Source organism: Enhydra lutris, unplaced genomic scaffold, assembly GCF_002288905.1.
Source record: "Enhydra lutris kenyoni isolate GAN:26980312 unplaced genomic scaffold, ASM228890v2 scaffoldscaffold6, whole genome shotgun sequence".
NCBI classification, from domain to species: domain Eukaryota; kingdom Metazoa; phylum Chordata; class Mammalia; order Carnivora; family Mustelidae; genus Enhydra; species Enhydra lutris.
In genome coordinates this window covers 27714883-27728587 of record NW_019154090.1, presented here as the reverse complement: position 1 = coordinate 27728587, position 13705 = coordinate 27714883, and the positions used below count along the sequence as shown (strand labels likewise).

The 13705-nt window shown below is 43.8% G+C and overlaps 1 protein-coding gene across 2 annotated transcripts in view; it reads right to left on the bottom strand.

The window, feature by feature from the left end:
- Positions 1-574: 574 nt before the first annotated feature.
- Positions 575-13705, bottom strand: part of LOC111141447 (proteasome inhibitor subunit 1) — a 43764-nt gene continuing 30633 nt past the window's right edge. Inside the window, exons 5-7 of one of the 2 annotated variants that reach the window (XM_022494011.1) lie at positions 4159-4212; positions 3281-3439; positions 575-1616 (exon numbers count right to left, since the gene is read on the bottom strand). In XM_022494011.1, the coding sequence (XP_022349719.1) occupies positions 1589-1616; positions 3281-3439; positions 4159-4212 (241 nt within the window). In that variant the 3' untranslated portion in view covers positions 575-1588. Of the gene's footprint in view, positions 1617-2327; positions 2769-3280; positions 3440-4158; positions 4213-13705 lie in introns of those variants that run through there. The other variant, XM_022494010.1, reaches the window with a different exon arrangement.

Here is a 13705-nt window from a genome sequence, read left to right as displayed (position 1 = left end):
AAAAAGTCAAACCGAATTGCCACACAATCAAGCAATTCCACTCTAGGTATGTACCCAAGAGAAATGAAAACGTAGGTCTACACAAAGATCTGTACACGAATGTCCACAGCAGCATTGTTTACAAAGATGAAAAGTGGAAACAACCCAACAATTGTCCCTTAACTGCTAAGTGGCTAAAGAAAATGTGGTATATATTCACACAATGGAATATTCTCTAGCCACCAAAAGGAATGCAGTACGGACAACCTGCTACAGCATGGGTATGAATCTTGAAAATGCAAAGTGGAAGAAGCCAGACACAAAACGCCACACATTGTGTGATTCTACTGAGAACTGTCCAGAACAGGCAAATCCTTAGAGAACAGACTATTGGCTGCCCGGGGCTGGAAAGGGGAGCCGTGGGAATGACCCTTAATAGGTACCAGGGGTTTCTTTTTGAGGTGGTGAAATGTTCGGGAATTGATGTGGTGATGAACGCACAACATTGTGAATACACTAAAAACCACTGAATCGCACACTTTAAAAAGGTAAACTTTATGGGTATGTGAAGTGTATCTCAATAAAGCTGTTATATATATAAAAAAGGAACAGGTTATTAAGTGCTGATTTTATTGTTAAGGCTCCTACCTTTCAAATTCCACAAGACATACCCGCAACCACTCCCGTTGGCTGCCTGGCGATTGCTGGCAGCTGGGAGGAGTGAAGTGGCCCAGACCACGAGCACAGACAGCATGACCTGAAAGTTCCTGAAGGCCCCGTTCACTACCCCCAGCACAACTAAGACATTGTCTGTGTTCCTCAGTGTCCTTGATACAAGGAGATCCATGCAAAAAATGGCTGATTCTGTAGATGACAGTCACTGAAGTTTCTGTTTTCAGAAAAGAGAATTATGTATAAGACCATCCTTTTGACCTTTGCTACTAGAAAACCTAAGTGGCAAATTAATTGTTCCAATCTTCTTTTCCTCGAATCATGGTTCTAAAGTGATCTACTTTCCCTGCTTGTCTGATGGTTTCTAGTGTGATATTTCTTTAGATGCTTCCTTTCACGATAAAGGATGCCTGTGTGACCAAAGTGCCCCATGTCCTTTCCACAACAGGAAAAATCCAATTCCAAAACAAAAACTTTCCACCTGTGTGCAGGCCTGAGGAAGACTATGACTGATGGCTGCATTTGTAGCTCTGCCAAATCTCTGCATCTCTCTCCAGAGTAGAAACGTTCTAAAGGTGCCGAGGTGGTCTTTTAATAACTCAGTGCTCAAGATGGGGTCTGCCAGAAATGCCCGGGGAGCCTGCTCACGCTAGCCTCCCCACAGGCCCCAGCTCAGTTTATCCCTAACCCACACTCGGACAGGCATTCCCAGGCTACAGCATATTAGCAGACACCTCAGGAAGTCTCTGGTAGCCTACCCTCTGCCCATAGATAAACAGTATGCCCTAATATCAGGGAAAGAACCCAAGGAGCTGAGAAGTAAAAGGACCCACCCATGGATGAAATGCTAGTTGTGGAGGGAAAGTGACTAATGCCTTGATCTCTTGCCTATGAGCCTGGTGCTCCGTGGTGTTCTTTCCACTCCAGCACAGGTTCATCACTGACCATGTCTGTCAGGTCTCGGGCTGAAAAGGATCCGGAGAACACCAGAGGTCAGGCGGTCCTGGACAAAGGACACTGGCTTCCAGAGGCTGGGCTCCCTGCTCTTGCCAGAGTTCAATACCATACTCAGACAGAGCCCATGCTCCTTGGCTCTTCTTGGCCGGGCCCCGAGGGGCACAGAGTTACTCTGTAGGTAAGTACCACACAGAGCCTCGAAATTTCATTCCTTCCTTTGCCCCTGTTCCTAGAGGTGGCCACACACAGAAGCAGACACCAGAATGTTTTAAAGTACGAAGGGTCCCCTCACATTTCATAGGCAACAAGAAGGCCCCGCAAGGGGAAAGCCCTTAGGGTCAACTCAGTAAGTTAGTGGCAGAAATGAGATCAGCCTTCAGGTCTGTTTATTCTGCTTCAAGGCTGCCACTGTCTAGGTACAGATGGACTGAGGACGCACACAGGCAGAACTAGGTCCCTTCTCGGAATGACGCAGGCTTTTTGCAATATGCCTGCCCTTGTGAAAGTCATCCTTGTGGTCCTATGGGGTTTCCAATCCCTCATTTTTGGCCTTGCAGCCACACTGGGCCCCACCTGAGTGATGTCAGGAACCAGAAAGCAACTTATGAAGGGAAGGGGCCTAAGAAACAAGAACAGGCCCTGGGTAGGAGAAGAGTCATTTAGCCCCACAAAGATTTAAACTCTAAAGTCTCAGAAATGGAAAGAGCTGGGCAGTAAAGAACAGTGGGAGACTGGCAACATGATTTTTGTATTGACATTTGGTTCTTATAATAACATCCAAAATGTGTTCTGTCCTTACAGCGCCGCAGCTGGGACTGCATCGGGCTGAGGGCAGATGTTGCCGAAGTCTCTCCTGAGAAGTGTGGGGGAGCTGGTGGGGAGAGAGATGCACACATTGGTTTCTCTTTGGGACCTATATGCAGCTTGGTGGGGAGCTGCAGCAGGTGCTTTGGTTCTGACAGGGGGTGGGGAAGCAATCGCAGCCGGCCCGCAAACACATGGGCAGAGTCCCTCGCCCCCAGCCCTCAAGAACACAATTGCTGATGGGGCGGCGGTGGCAGCTCCAGGACAGTGGAGGGAAGGCTGGGATGTTACATTCTTGAGGCCTTCACAGGTACATGTCATCGAAGCCCGGCGGGGGGAGATGGTCTGGGTTGGGTCTGGAATGGAAAGAGGGGCTGGTGAGTTGGGAGTGATGGAGGGGCTGGGGCACGCGGGCAGATGGGCCCTAAGAGCAGAGGGAGCCTGTCCTCCGGAACGAAGTACTCTGTGGGCCGGAAGAGCATGTGCTCTACAGTCATGGCTTGAATCCTGACTCTCCCACCTGGGAGAAGTTAATTCCTTTTTCAGGGCCTTGATTTCTACAGGATGTGAATGGCGTGTTGCTATCAGGATCCAGCGAGTTCCCGACACAGACTAAACTTCAGGAAGCGTGAGGAGCTCTTCCTCCTCTGAGTGATCTCTGAAAGGAGCTGGAGGCAAGGAGGCACTGAGGGATGGGGAGCTCCAGGGAGGCATCAGGCAGGGGCCTGGAGGAGGCCCCACTCCCTTGGATGGAAGGGGGATGGAGCCAGGGGCACCTCTGAGCCTGCAGTCAGACCCCTCGTTCCTGCAAAGCTGAGCAGAGCTGCCATCAGGCCCTGCTTCTCAGCAGGCCTGAGTAAGTACCTACCCAGATGGGCTGGTCCCAATGGGTCCAAAGGGGTCAAAGCGTGCTCCTGGGGGCACAGCGCCTGGAGGAAGACGGTTTGGGAGGCCCGAGGATGGGTCAATGAGTGCTCTTGGGAAGCCAGTTCTCAGGGGATCCACAATCATGCCACCTCTCCGACACCTGAGGCAAGAAGAAAAGACGGGTGAGCAGGTGTGGCAAGAAGCTGCTGGAGAAGAGGCGAAGGAGGTGAGAGTGGACGAAGGGACGAGGAATGCCCCGATAGCTCTCTGGACAGCTCAAGCAGACAGAGGTGGCTGGTTACCTGAGTGCCAGCAGGAAGCGGGCAAGAACAAGAACACACCAAGAGCACACTTTTCCTGGAGCACGCGGCCTGTCCTTTGAGCTCTCCAGGCTCCCTGAACCCACAAAACAGAATTGCTGCCACATGCTACATCTAAGGGGGACAATTTGAACAAGAACAGGTGCCAAAACTTGCCAAGGTCAATGCAGAACCATCTCAAGGCTCTGCAGGGCACTACTTTAGGTCTACAGACTAGTAGTAGCAGTGAGACGATTCATGACGCTGGCTTTCCTGTGGTTTCCTTAGAGGGCCTCGGGGTGATCTATGACTCCACCACCAGGGCCAGTGGGGCCAGCAGGTGACAGAAGAGCTTGCCTGCCCGGCTTGCTCGGCCCTCCCTGGCAGCAGAGCTCTCCACAAAGCTCCAGGCACGGCAGAGCCGAAACAGGAGCAGGGACTTCGCAGCTGCTCAGCCACAGTGGCCTCCTTCACCCCAAAGGAAGACTGACACAAAGCTCTAAGATTAGAAGATGAGCTGGGGCTGAAAAGTCACAACAGGAGTAGGTTGTGTTGCTGCCCCCTCCCCAGCAGCACTCACCCGAAGGGGTCCAGGTCCTCTCCCCCGACAGCAAACGGGCCCAGGGGATCACACCTGAAACAAACAAGGGGCAATTACCACAAGTCCCAGAGCAGTGAGGCGCCTGGGTTCCCAGGGGCTTAAAGCCAACGCCTGTGGGGTCACAACGACACTCCCAGGTATGGGGACAGGGGACACCCCTGAGACCATTAAACAAGGGACACTTCAAAGTGGTCTTCCACACAGACTAACGCTGAAAATGAACACAAAGTGAGGAGGATCCGCTTATAAAAATATTAAATAAATAAAAACATTAACCGTGGTATCCTCCAGATAAATTTTGTTTATACTTTTCTCAAGTTCCTAAACTTTATGTAAAGAACCAAGAACTTTTAGCTCAGAAAATATCCGAACACTAAGACCAGAGCTCCAAGACTAAGATCTGAGAGCTTTCAGGATGGAGTGAGATGGGTGCCCACACAGCCAGTACAGGGCTCCGCAGCCTTTTTCCAGATGGCCTCTGTGTGACACTTCAATCCCACAGACCCCTTGTGTCTGCTTACGCACTGCAGTCCACTAGAGGGCCAAAAACCACTGCCCCCCGAAGAGTTTTTCACCCCCACATCAAAAGCCCATTTTTGCTCTTACTGGGAATGCTCAGGCTAGGATCATTAAGCGAGGGCGTGCTTTCTGGAGGCAATTCTATACTGGCTAACATATAGATCATAATAGGCATCTTTCAAAAGTCTTAGGTATCTTCATACTTTTTGACTCAACAGTTTCATATCTAAGTCTCCATCTCAAAGAACACATCATTCAAATTAAAGTATCACCACAGACTTTAATCAAGGGAACTGGAATTGGCCTAAATAGGGACCGCTTAGGCACGTTATAGTGTATCAGTGAATGCAATTATGGAGACAATGTTCTTAGTTTTAAACTGATATGAAAAAATGTTTATGCTCTAATGTTAACTGTGTGGGGGAAAAGGACAGTCTAGGAGCAGCCTAGGAAATCAACCATGAGAAATGTGTGTGTGGGTGTGTATGTATAAATAAAACTAGAAAGAAGCACACAGAAAATATACACAGCAACACTTGCTCCTGGAATGATTTTCTTTACTCTTTCCTGTTTTTTTCTATAAAGGATATGGATATAATAAAACAAAAAAGATTAAGAATTTGCGGGATTGTGCTTTGGAGTCTGATGGAGTCCTAGAGAGTGATACGAGCCTGGCAGTTCTGAGGTTGGTGAGGGGTAGGGGTGTTTCTGCCAGACCTTTGGAGCTAAACAGCAGCTAATATATGCTTACAGGTAAGGGACCATTATTAAAGAACTGGGGAAAAAAATCCTAAAGGAGGTGTTTCTTCAGTCAGTTTTGACTAATACGCTGGAAAGGATTCTGTGATTTAGGTAGACATGGCTAGGTTTCCAAGGGAAGGAATTCTTCCTGACCTAGATGAGTGTTCCCAAGTCATGGTTCATGGAGCTGATGGTGGAAGTTTCTGGTGACCTCTGTTACCTGCCACCCTGGATACACTAGGTGTGCTGGAGAGCTGTGAGCATCTTACCTACTATTCCCATGCCCTGCCCTGCTACAGAACAGCAAACAGAAGGAGCCTCTAATGACCACAAAAATGCCTGGGAGAACACAGCCATATTCTTCTCATACTTCAGCCTTCTCTCTTTCTGTCTCCTGGGCCACAGAGCGTGGGGCAGGGAGAACAACGGAGGCTGGAAAGGCAGCTGCTGGGCCCAACATGACCACTGGGTACTTGAAATTGTCACAGCATATCCTTTGACTCAACACTTAACACACCCTCACTGTAACACAGGCACACTTGTGTGAACTCGAACTTGTTAAATGCACACTCAGAACCCGCATTAAAATAGTCTCAGTCCACAGTGTGTCAAATGAGGCAGGCTATGGGGATTAAAAGAAAAGTAATTTTTGTATATGGTCTCTGAAATCAAGCCCCTGCTATTACATCTGGTATTCCACTGAAGGAGAGTGTTACACACTAACGCTGTAGGCAAACTCTTGCCTACAGAGTGCCTGGCTGGGCCCACGGGACTGTATGTCTCAGCCCCAGTAGGGACCCCTCTAGGGAATTTGAGGGTGATCCTTTTTTTTTTTTTTTTTTGGAGGATGATCCTGACCACACACGATTTCCTCTTTCTGTGCTCCCCTCTCCTCTTAGATAAAAACAACACTCATGCCTCACTTCAGGCCAGGTTTTGCTAAGGAACAAGGTTTGGCACCAGTCTAATGGAAAACAAAAAACAAAAAACAAAACAAAACAAAACTTTGGTTTTCAGAGCTCTTTTGATATCAGAATTGCACATAAAAGATTGTAGGCCCACAGAAGTAAAAATTCTCCTTCTCATCCCTGTTCCCCAGGCTCCTAGGTCTTCTACAAATGACTAAGGTATCAGTTTCTTGTATGTTCTTCCAAAGACACTCTGCATACAGAGTGAGCAAATATGTATCTCTCCTACTTTTTTAACAAATGGATGTGCCGAGCTCCTTACATACATTATCTTATTTCGTCTTTGCATCAGACCTCTGAGTACACATATTTTTATTCTTATTTTACAGATGAGGAAACAGGCTCAGAGAAGTAAGGCTTCTTATACAAGGCCACAAAGGTAGTAAGGGCCAACACAATATTCATCCCAGGTCTGCCTAACTTCAAAGCCCATGCTTTTTAAACTAATGTGTTGAGACCATTTACATTTAATGTGATTTTATGTGAGATGTTTAGATTTATATCTACCATTTATTGTTTTCCAATCTTCTGTTTTCCTCTCTCTTTTTATTCAATTTGAGTGTTTCTGACTAGATCTCTTTGTAGATTTTTTTTCCCAAATAGTTGCTCCAAGGATTGAATACACATACTTAACTTCTTCAGTCTACTTAGAAATAGTATTTTACCATTTCAAGTAGAAGGCTGAGACCATATCAACATATATAGGTCCATTTATCCTCCTCCCTTTATGCTACAGTTGATCCGTATTACACCAACATACACAGAGATGCCACGATTTTTGCTTTCAACTTTAACAAATTTTGGAGAATTCAAGAGGAGAGCAGTCAATTACATTTATCCAGACATTTACCATTTTTGGTAAATTGCTTTTCCTTCATTCCTGATGTTCCAAGTCTCCATCTGGTATCATTTCCCTTCTGTCTGAAGAACTTCCTTCGGCAATTCCTTTTGCGAAGAGTTGTTGACTATGAATTCTCTTAGTTTCCTTTCACTAAGAATATTTTAATATCCTTCAGAAATAAAGCAAAATATTTGCTGGATACAGAATTCTGGGTTAACAATTCTTTTTTCTCCACACTTTAAGAACATTGATCTACTTCTTCCTGGTGTCCATGATATCTGATGAGAAATCGATATTCAAGTTCTTGTTCTTCTATAAGCAAGTCATTGTTTTTCCTTAGACACTTTTTTTCTTGATTTTTAGTTTTCAGGAGTTTGATTACATGTCCATACATGGACTTCCTTGGGTTTATCCTATTTAGGGTTTGCTGAGTTTTTTGAATTTGTGGGTTTATATCTTTTGCCAAATCTGGGAAATTTTCAGGCATTATTTTCTTCTAATAATTTTTCTGTACTGTACTCTTTCTCTTTTTCTTAGACTCAAATCATCCCAATGTTAGACCTTCCATAATTCATTCACAAATCCCTGAAACTTCATTTTTAAATCTTTTTTTTTTTTTTCCCTCTGTGTTCAGACGGGATAATTTCTAGTGCTCTATGTTCAAGTTCACTCTTTCTTCTATTATTTAACCTTTCATCCAGTGAGGTTATTTTGATTATTTTATTTTTCAATTCTAAAATTTCCATTTGGTTCTTCATCGTATCTTATTTCTTCGTTGAGACCAATTATTCCACTTATTTCAAGACTGCCCTCACTTGGAACATTTTTATAATAGCTGCTTTGTATCTTTTTTTTTTTTTTAAAGATTTTATTTATTTGACAGATAGAGATCACAGGTAGGCAGCGAGACAGGCAGAGAGAGAGGAGGAAGCAGGCTCCCTGCTGAGCAGAGAGCCCGATGTGGGGCTCGATCCCAGGACCCTGGGATCATGACCTGAGCCGAAGGCAGAGGCTTTAACCCACTGAGCCACCCAGGCGCTCCCGCTGCTTTGTATCTTTGCCAAATAATCCCAACATCTGTGTCATTTCAGAGCTGGCATCTGTTGTCTTTTTTGTGAGTTGAAGTTTTCTTGGTTCTCTGTATGCCCAATAATTCAGGATTGTATCCTGCAAAGTCTGAACATTTGTTATGAGGCTCTGGAGGCATCCTGCTATTTTTATTTTAGCAGGCAATCAACATAGCTGGGTTCAGGATCCAAATTCTCGTTTTAATGTCAGTTGTTTTCAGAGCCTTTTGCTGTGCCCTTTAGTTCTGTACCACGTATGTGCTGCACTGTCTGAACCACCTTGGCAGTTCTACTCGAACTTTAATGTGCAGATGAATCAGTGTGGGATCTTGCTAAAGTGCAGGTTTTAATGCAGAAGACCAAGAATGGGACTTGAGATTCTGCATTTTTCACAAGTTCTCAAGTGACCCGATTTTGTTACTCTGGGGAACACAAATGGCTAGGCCCATCGGGGTACAAGTTCAGCTGGGAAACTTTGGTGTATTATATGTATTCTGTTCTGCTAAGTGTGGAAACCTAGGACTGGGGACATGGGGATGCTGAGAAGTGTAGACAAAAGTGCATATACATGCTCATGTGGAGCACAGTTATAGCACTCTAAGCAAATGGGACACTAACCCTTTCCTTTTCCCCACCCTGCGGATATCCTGTGAGTTTAAGGGTGAACTGGGAACTGATAATGCATTTAGGCTAGGTGAACAAAGATTTAAAAAAAAAAAAAAAATGCACAAATTATACTAACAAACTGTTAGAAAAATGTTACCATAATCTAACGCAATGATTCTTACTGCTGTTTTTCTAGTCTTCCTCCATAAATATGCTTTTATGAAATTATAATTTTAGACCCCACTGTTTTCCTCCACTTATGTCCTGTATTTCCCAAGTTGTCTGTCTTTGCTATTGACATTTTTAATGACCAAGTAATAATCATTCAAGTGAAGCAAATTTTTAAAAATTTATGCTTCTACTGTAGGTACTGGTATTGCTTCTGGTCTGTGTAACTATAAATAATGGTGTGAGTAATAATTTTTCTGTACATGTTTTTTTCCTGTCAGAAATGAGTAACTGTTATCCTCTGCCTGTCCCACCACTGTGTGATGGGGGCAAATCTGTTTCTCTGCCCAAAAGATAGAGGAGTTGTGTTTAGGAGCCTCAGCTGCATCTGACTTAGACAATTTAGAAGGTGAGATTTGGGTCCTGCAAGCTGAGGAGATTCAAGTAAGATCTGACATTGAGCTTAAGCAGGAATGGGTAACTCTTAAGAATCCTAGGGAAGGAAAGATGTATACTGCATTTGGGAGGCCAGAAGGTAGGCTGTGGTAGGTTAACATTTCTAGAAAGGGCCCCTTTCAGTATTCCACACTGCCTAATCCCCAGAACCTATGTTATGAGATGAGAAATCAATCTTGTGATTGTTTTATGTAATATGGCACAGCTGACTTCAAAATAAGGATGATCTGAATGGGCTAATGTACTCATATGAGCCCTTATAAAGTAGAAAATTCTCTCTAGCTGGCAGCAAATGAGAAGATGGGGGGGGGGAGTCAAAGCATGAGAAGGGCTTGACAAACTATTGCTGGCTTTGAAGATGGAGGAGGCCATGTGAGAAGAGATGTCGGAAGTCTTCAAGAGCGGAGAGAGAGGCTCTCAGCCAACAGCCAATGAGGAATGGGGACCTCAAGTCATACAAAAACAAGGAACTGAATTTGAGTTCAGTCAGCTTACAAATGTTACTGGGATCATGCATTTCTAAATAATTTGAAAGAAAATGGAGACTAATTCCAGCAAGATGGCAAGGATAGGGAAACAAAAAATATAGTGGAAATGCCAAGTAGTTACAACTGTTTAGGAGGGCAACTGGGCAACATCAAAATCTTGAAAAACAGGCTTAGTCCTTAATGGAGTAATTCTACTTACAGCAATGGATGCTATGGAAATAATTCAGAGATGTGCTCCAAGTCTGGAAGTACATTCACTGAGGTGTTAGCTGTGGTAATCCCAAATCAGAAATGACTTTGGCAAAAATACCCCAGATGCATCATCCTTGATTTGTCTCCCCTTTGTTAAGCCAACCCATCAGCAAATCCTGTCAGGTGTAGCTCCAAATATACCCAAGATCATCTGCCTTGTCTGCCATTTACTACCTACCACCACAGTTTCTTGCCTGAGTGCCTGTGTCAGCTCCTGACCTGGTCTTCCTGTTTCTACTCTTGTCCCTTTGTGATCCATTCTCTACAAAGGAGCCAGAGAGATTCAAAAATAAAATGTAAACAGTATGAAGCCCCTCCATTGTTAAACATACCCAGGGGTTCCTACTGCTTCTGATCTTGCCCCCAAGGCTCTGCATGCCCTGGTCCATGCTTACCCCTACAGGGTCATCACCTATCTCTATACCCCACCAATTTACTGAGCTCCAACCACACTACTTTCTCTTTGTTCTCAGAACAGTCTAAGACAAGACTGTTTCTTTTGAAGTGACTGCTGACATGCATGTTGCAAGGAGGAAATACTAGGGCTGAATCCTGCTCCAATTTCTGTGCTGTGTTGGTTTGGGTAAGTTAATTAACCTCTCTGTGCCTCAGTTTTCTTCTCTGTAAAATGGAGGAATTTCATTATGAGGAATTATGAGTTTCATTAGGAAGAATAAGACAGATTACAAATTAAACTTAATGTAACTACTTGGCACATAGTAAGGGCTTATTAAATATTAATAGTTGTCAGAACCTAACTTCTTCCTCAAAAGAAAAGTCAGTGGTTCAAGGGGTCCCAATCAGAATGCTTTCCACCCCAAATGTTCTGACGGTTCCCATTACCCAGGATCAAATCTAGCTCCTTAGCCCACAGGGGCCCTCGTAATGTGTTCCTTACATTCCCCTATTCCTTCCACATGCCAGTACAGGTGAAATATAATGGCCCTATTCCCTCCCTTGCTGCCCCCCACAACACGCACACACACGAGATGATTTCATAGCCTCATTTATACCCACTGTCCCCACAACAATGCATGCCAATTACTCCCAATACCACAAAAACTGTATTAGTCCTTAAAATTTAACCCATCGAGCATTATCTCTGTGAAACCTTTACTTCTATCCTGTACCAATCAGTCCTTCAGAATAATCACCTTTCTCTGTGCTTTAGCAGACCTCAGAAACACGTCATTGTTTTTAAAAGACTTATGATCTGGGATGAACAGGGCCATCAGCCTGGATTGACCGTGAACTCCTTGAAGGCTGGGTCCATACCTCGTCATGTAATCCCAGTGCCCGGTACAGTGCTTGACACACAAGCAACATTTAGACAGACCTACTCGGAAATGAGAAACTGTGAGAAGGTCAAAGCAAAGGTTTTAGAGTTAGACCCAAGTTCAAATTCTGGCTTCACCACCTAACAGCTGTTTGAGTTATGGCAGGAAATTAAATTTCTAAGCCCTAGCTTTCTTTCCTGCGAAATCTGACAACACTATCAATTTCTCAAGGATGCTTTAAGTATCAAATGAGAATGTTTACAAAAGTGTAACACCTGGTACATAACGAAGAGTTCAATTAAGTGGTATCCAATATTCTATTATTATATCACAACTTCTACTTTATACTGGTTATGATCAAGTTACTTATTATACGTGAACGTCAGTTTCCATACTTGTAAAATAGGGATAGCCCTTACCAATCTCTCAGGGTTAAGAGGATTAAATAAGAGCATATGGATGTTTCATATGGATGAAGGCCCAGCTTATTGCTTGCAATAGCTGACACTCAACAAGCAGAGGCTGCACAATTACTATTGAGCTAACTTGACCATCCATGGGAAAAACTGAAGAGATCAAATTTATTTGGCTCTAAGAGGAAAAGCAAAGAAGGCAAATTTTAAGAACAGGAAATAAGGGGTGCCTGGGTGGCTCAGTGGTTAAAGCCTCTGCCTTCGGCTCAGGTCATGATCCCAGGGTCCTGGGATCGAGTCCCGCATTCGGGCTCTCTGCTCAGCAGGGAGCCTGCCTCCTCCTCCTCTCTCTCTCTGCCTGCCTCTCTGCCTACTTGTGATCTGTCTGTCAAATTAAAAAAAAAAAAGAAGAACAGGAAATAATAACTTCATGAGTAGTGAAAAATGAAAATTTAATTATTAAGGTGGCATAGGTAGAGGATAATTCTTTTCAAAATATGGTGCTGGATCAACTGGATAGCAATACTGTAAAATATCAACCTATCTTGTTCCACACATAAAAATTAATTTCAAATGGATTATAAATCTAAACACAAAAGGTAAAACAACAAAGCGTCCAGAAAATATGAGAAACACTTCATGACCTTAGGGTAGGTCAAAGATTTCTCAACAGATCAAAAAAAATAACCACCAAACATAAAAGGAAAGCACTGATAAACTAGATTACATAGAAATTAAGAACATTTTAATTTTAAAAACCACTGACAGAGTGAAAAGGCAAGCTACACAGGGAGGATATTTGTAATACATTTATCTGACAAAGGACCTAAAATCCAGATTATATAACCAATGCCTACAAATCATAGAAAGACCAGACAACAAAAGAGAAAAATGAGCAAGAGATGTGAAAGACTCCTCAGCAAAAGGGGATGACTAACAGGGCTTGTAAACATTTTTTTAACAAGAAAAAGAAAGGACGCAAAATGTCCTCCACAGAATCCTGGGGGAGTGGTCCCTGAAACTCTTTCGCTTCGCGGGGGTCCACGAGATCAAAGCTATTTCATCTCAGAAGCTAAGTGCTTTTTTCCACTGTGTTGAATCTGCATTGATGGTACAAAAGCGGTGGTGAGCAAAACCACTGAGGCCTTAGCATGAATCCCAGCAGTGGCCCTGAACTAGCTGTGAGCGTGCCCCCCGCCCCCCGTCAGCCATCAGCCACGCACTATGCGCATCCAGTGTCACTTTAGAATGTTCTAGATGAGGTAGTAAAAAATTACCAAGTGTTCTAAAACTGCCATCTTTGAACACACCTCTTTTTCCTGTTCTATGTAATGAGATGGGAAACATGCATAAAGCACTTCTGCGGCATAGAGAAGTACAATTGTACTTATCAATACTTTTGCACTTAGGCTGCCAGCTGAACTGGCCATTTTTTTTCACGGAAAACCACTCTTACTTGAAAGAATGACTAACAGAAAAACCATGGCTATTCAGACTTTTTTTTTTGTCTTTTAATTTAAGACATTTCTCAAAACAATGTGAGCCTGTTACCACAAGGAAAGCAACTGACATTATTGCTTATGATAAAACAAAACTTTCAAGTGAAAATCAGCAATTTGGAAGTTTGTATTCAAATCTGATGGCCTCCCAGTACTGATGGTGAAGAGATGGGTAATATTAATAAATGTGATTTGATATTGGATAATGAGTCAGCCTTTAGCAGATCTACA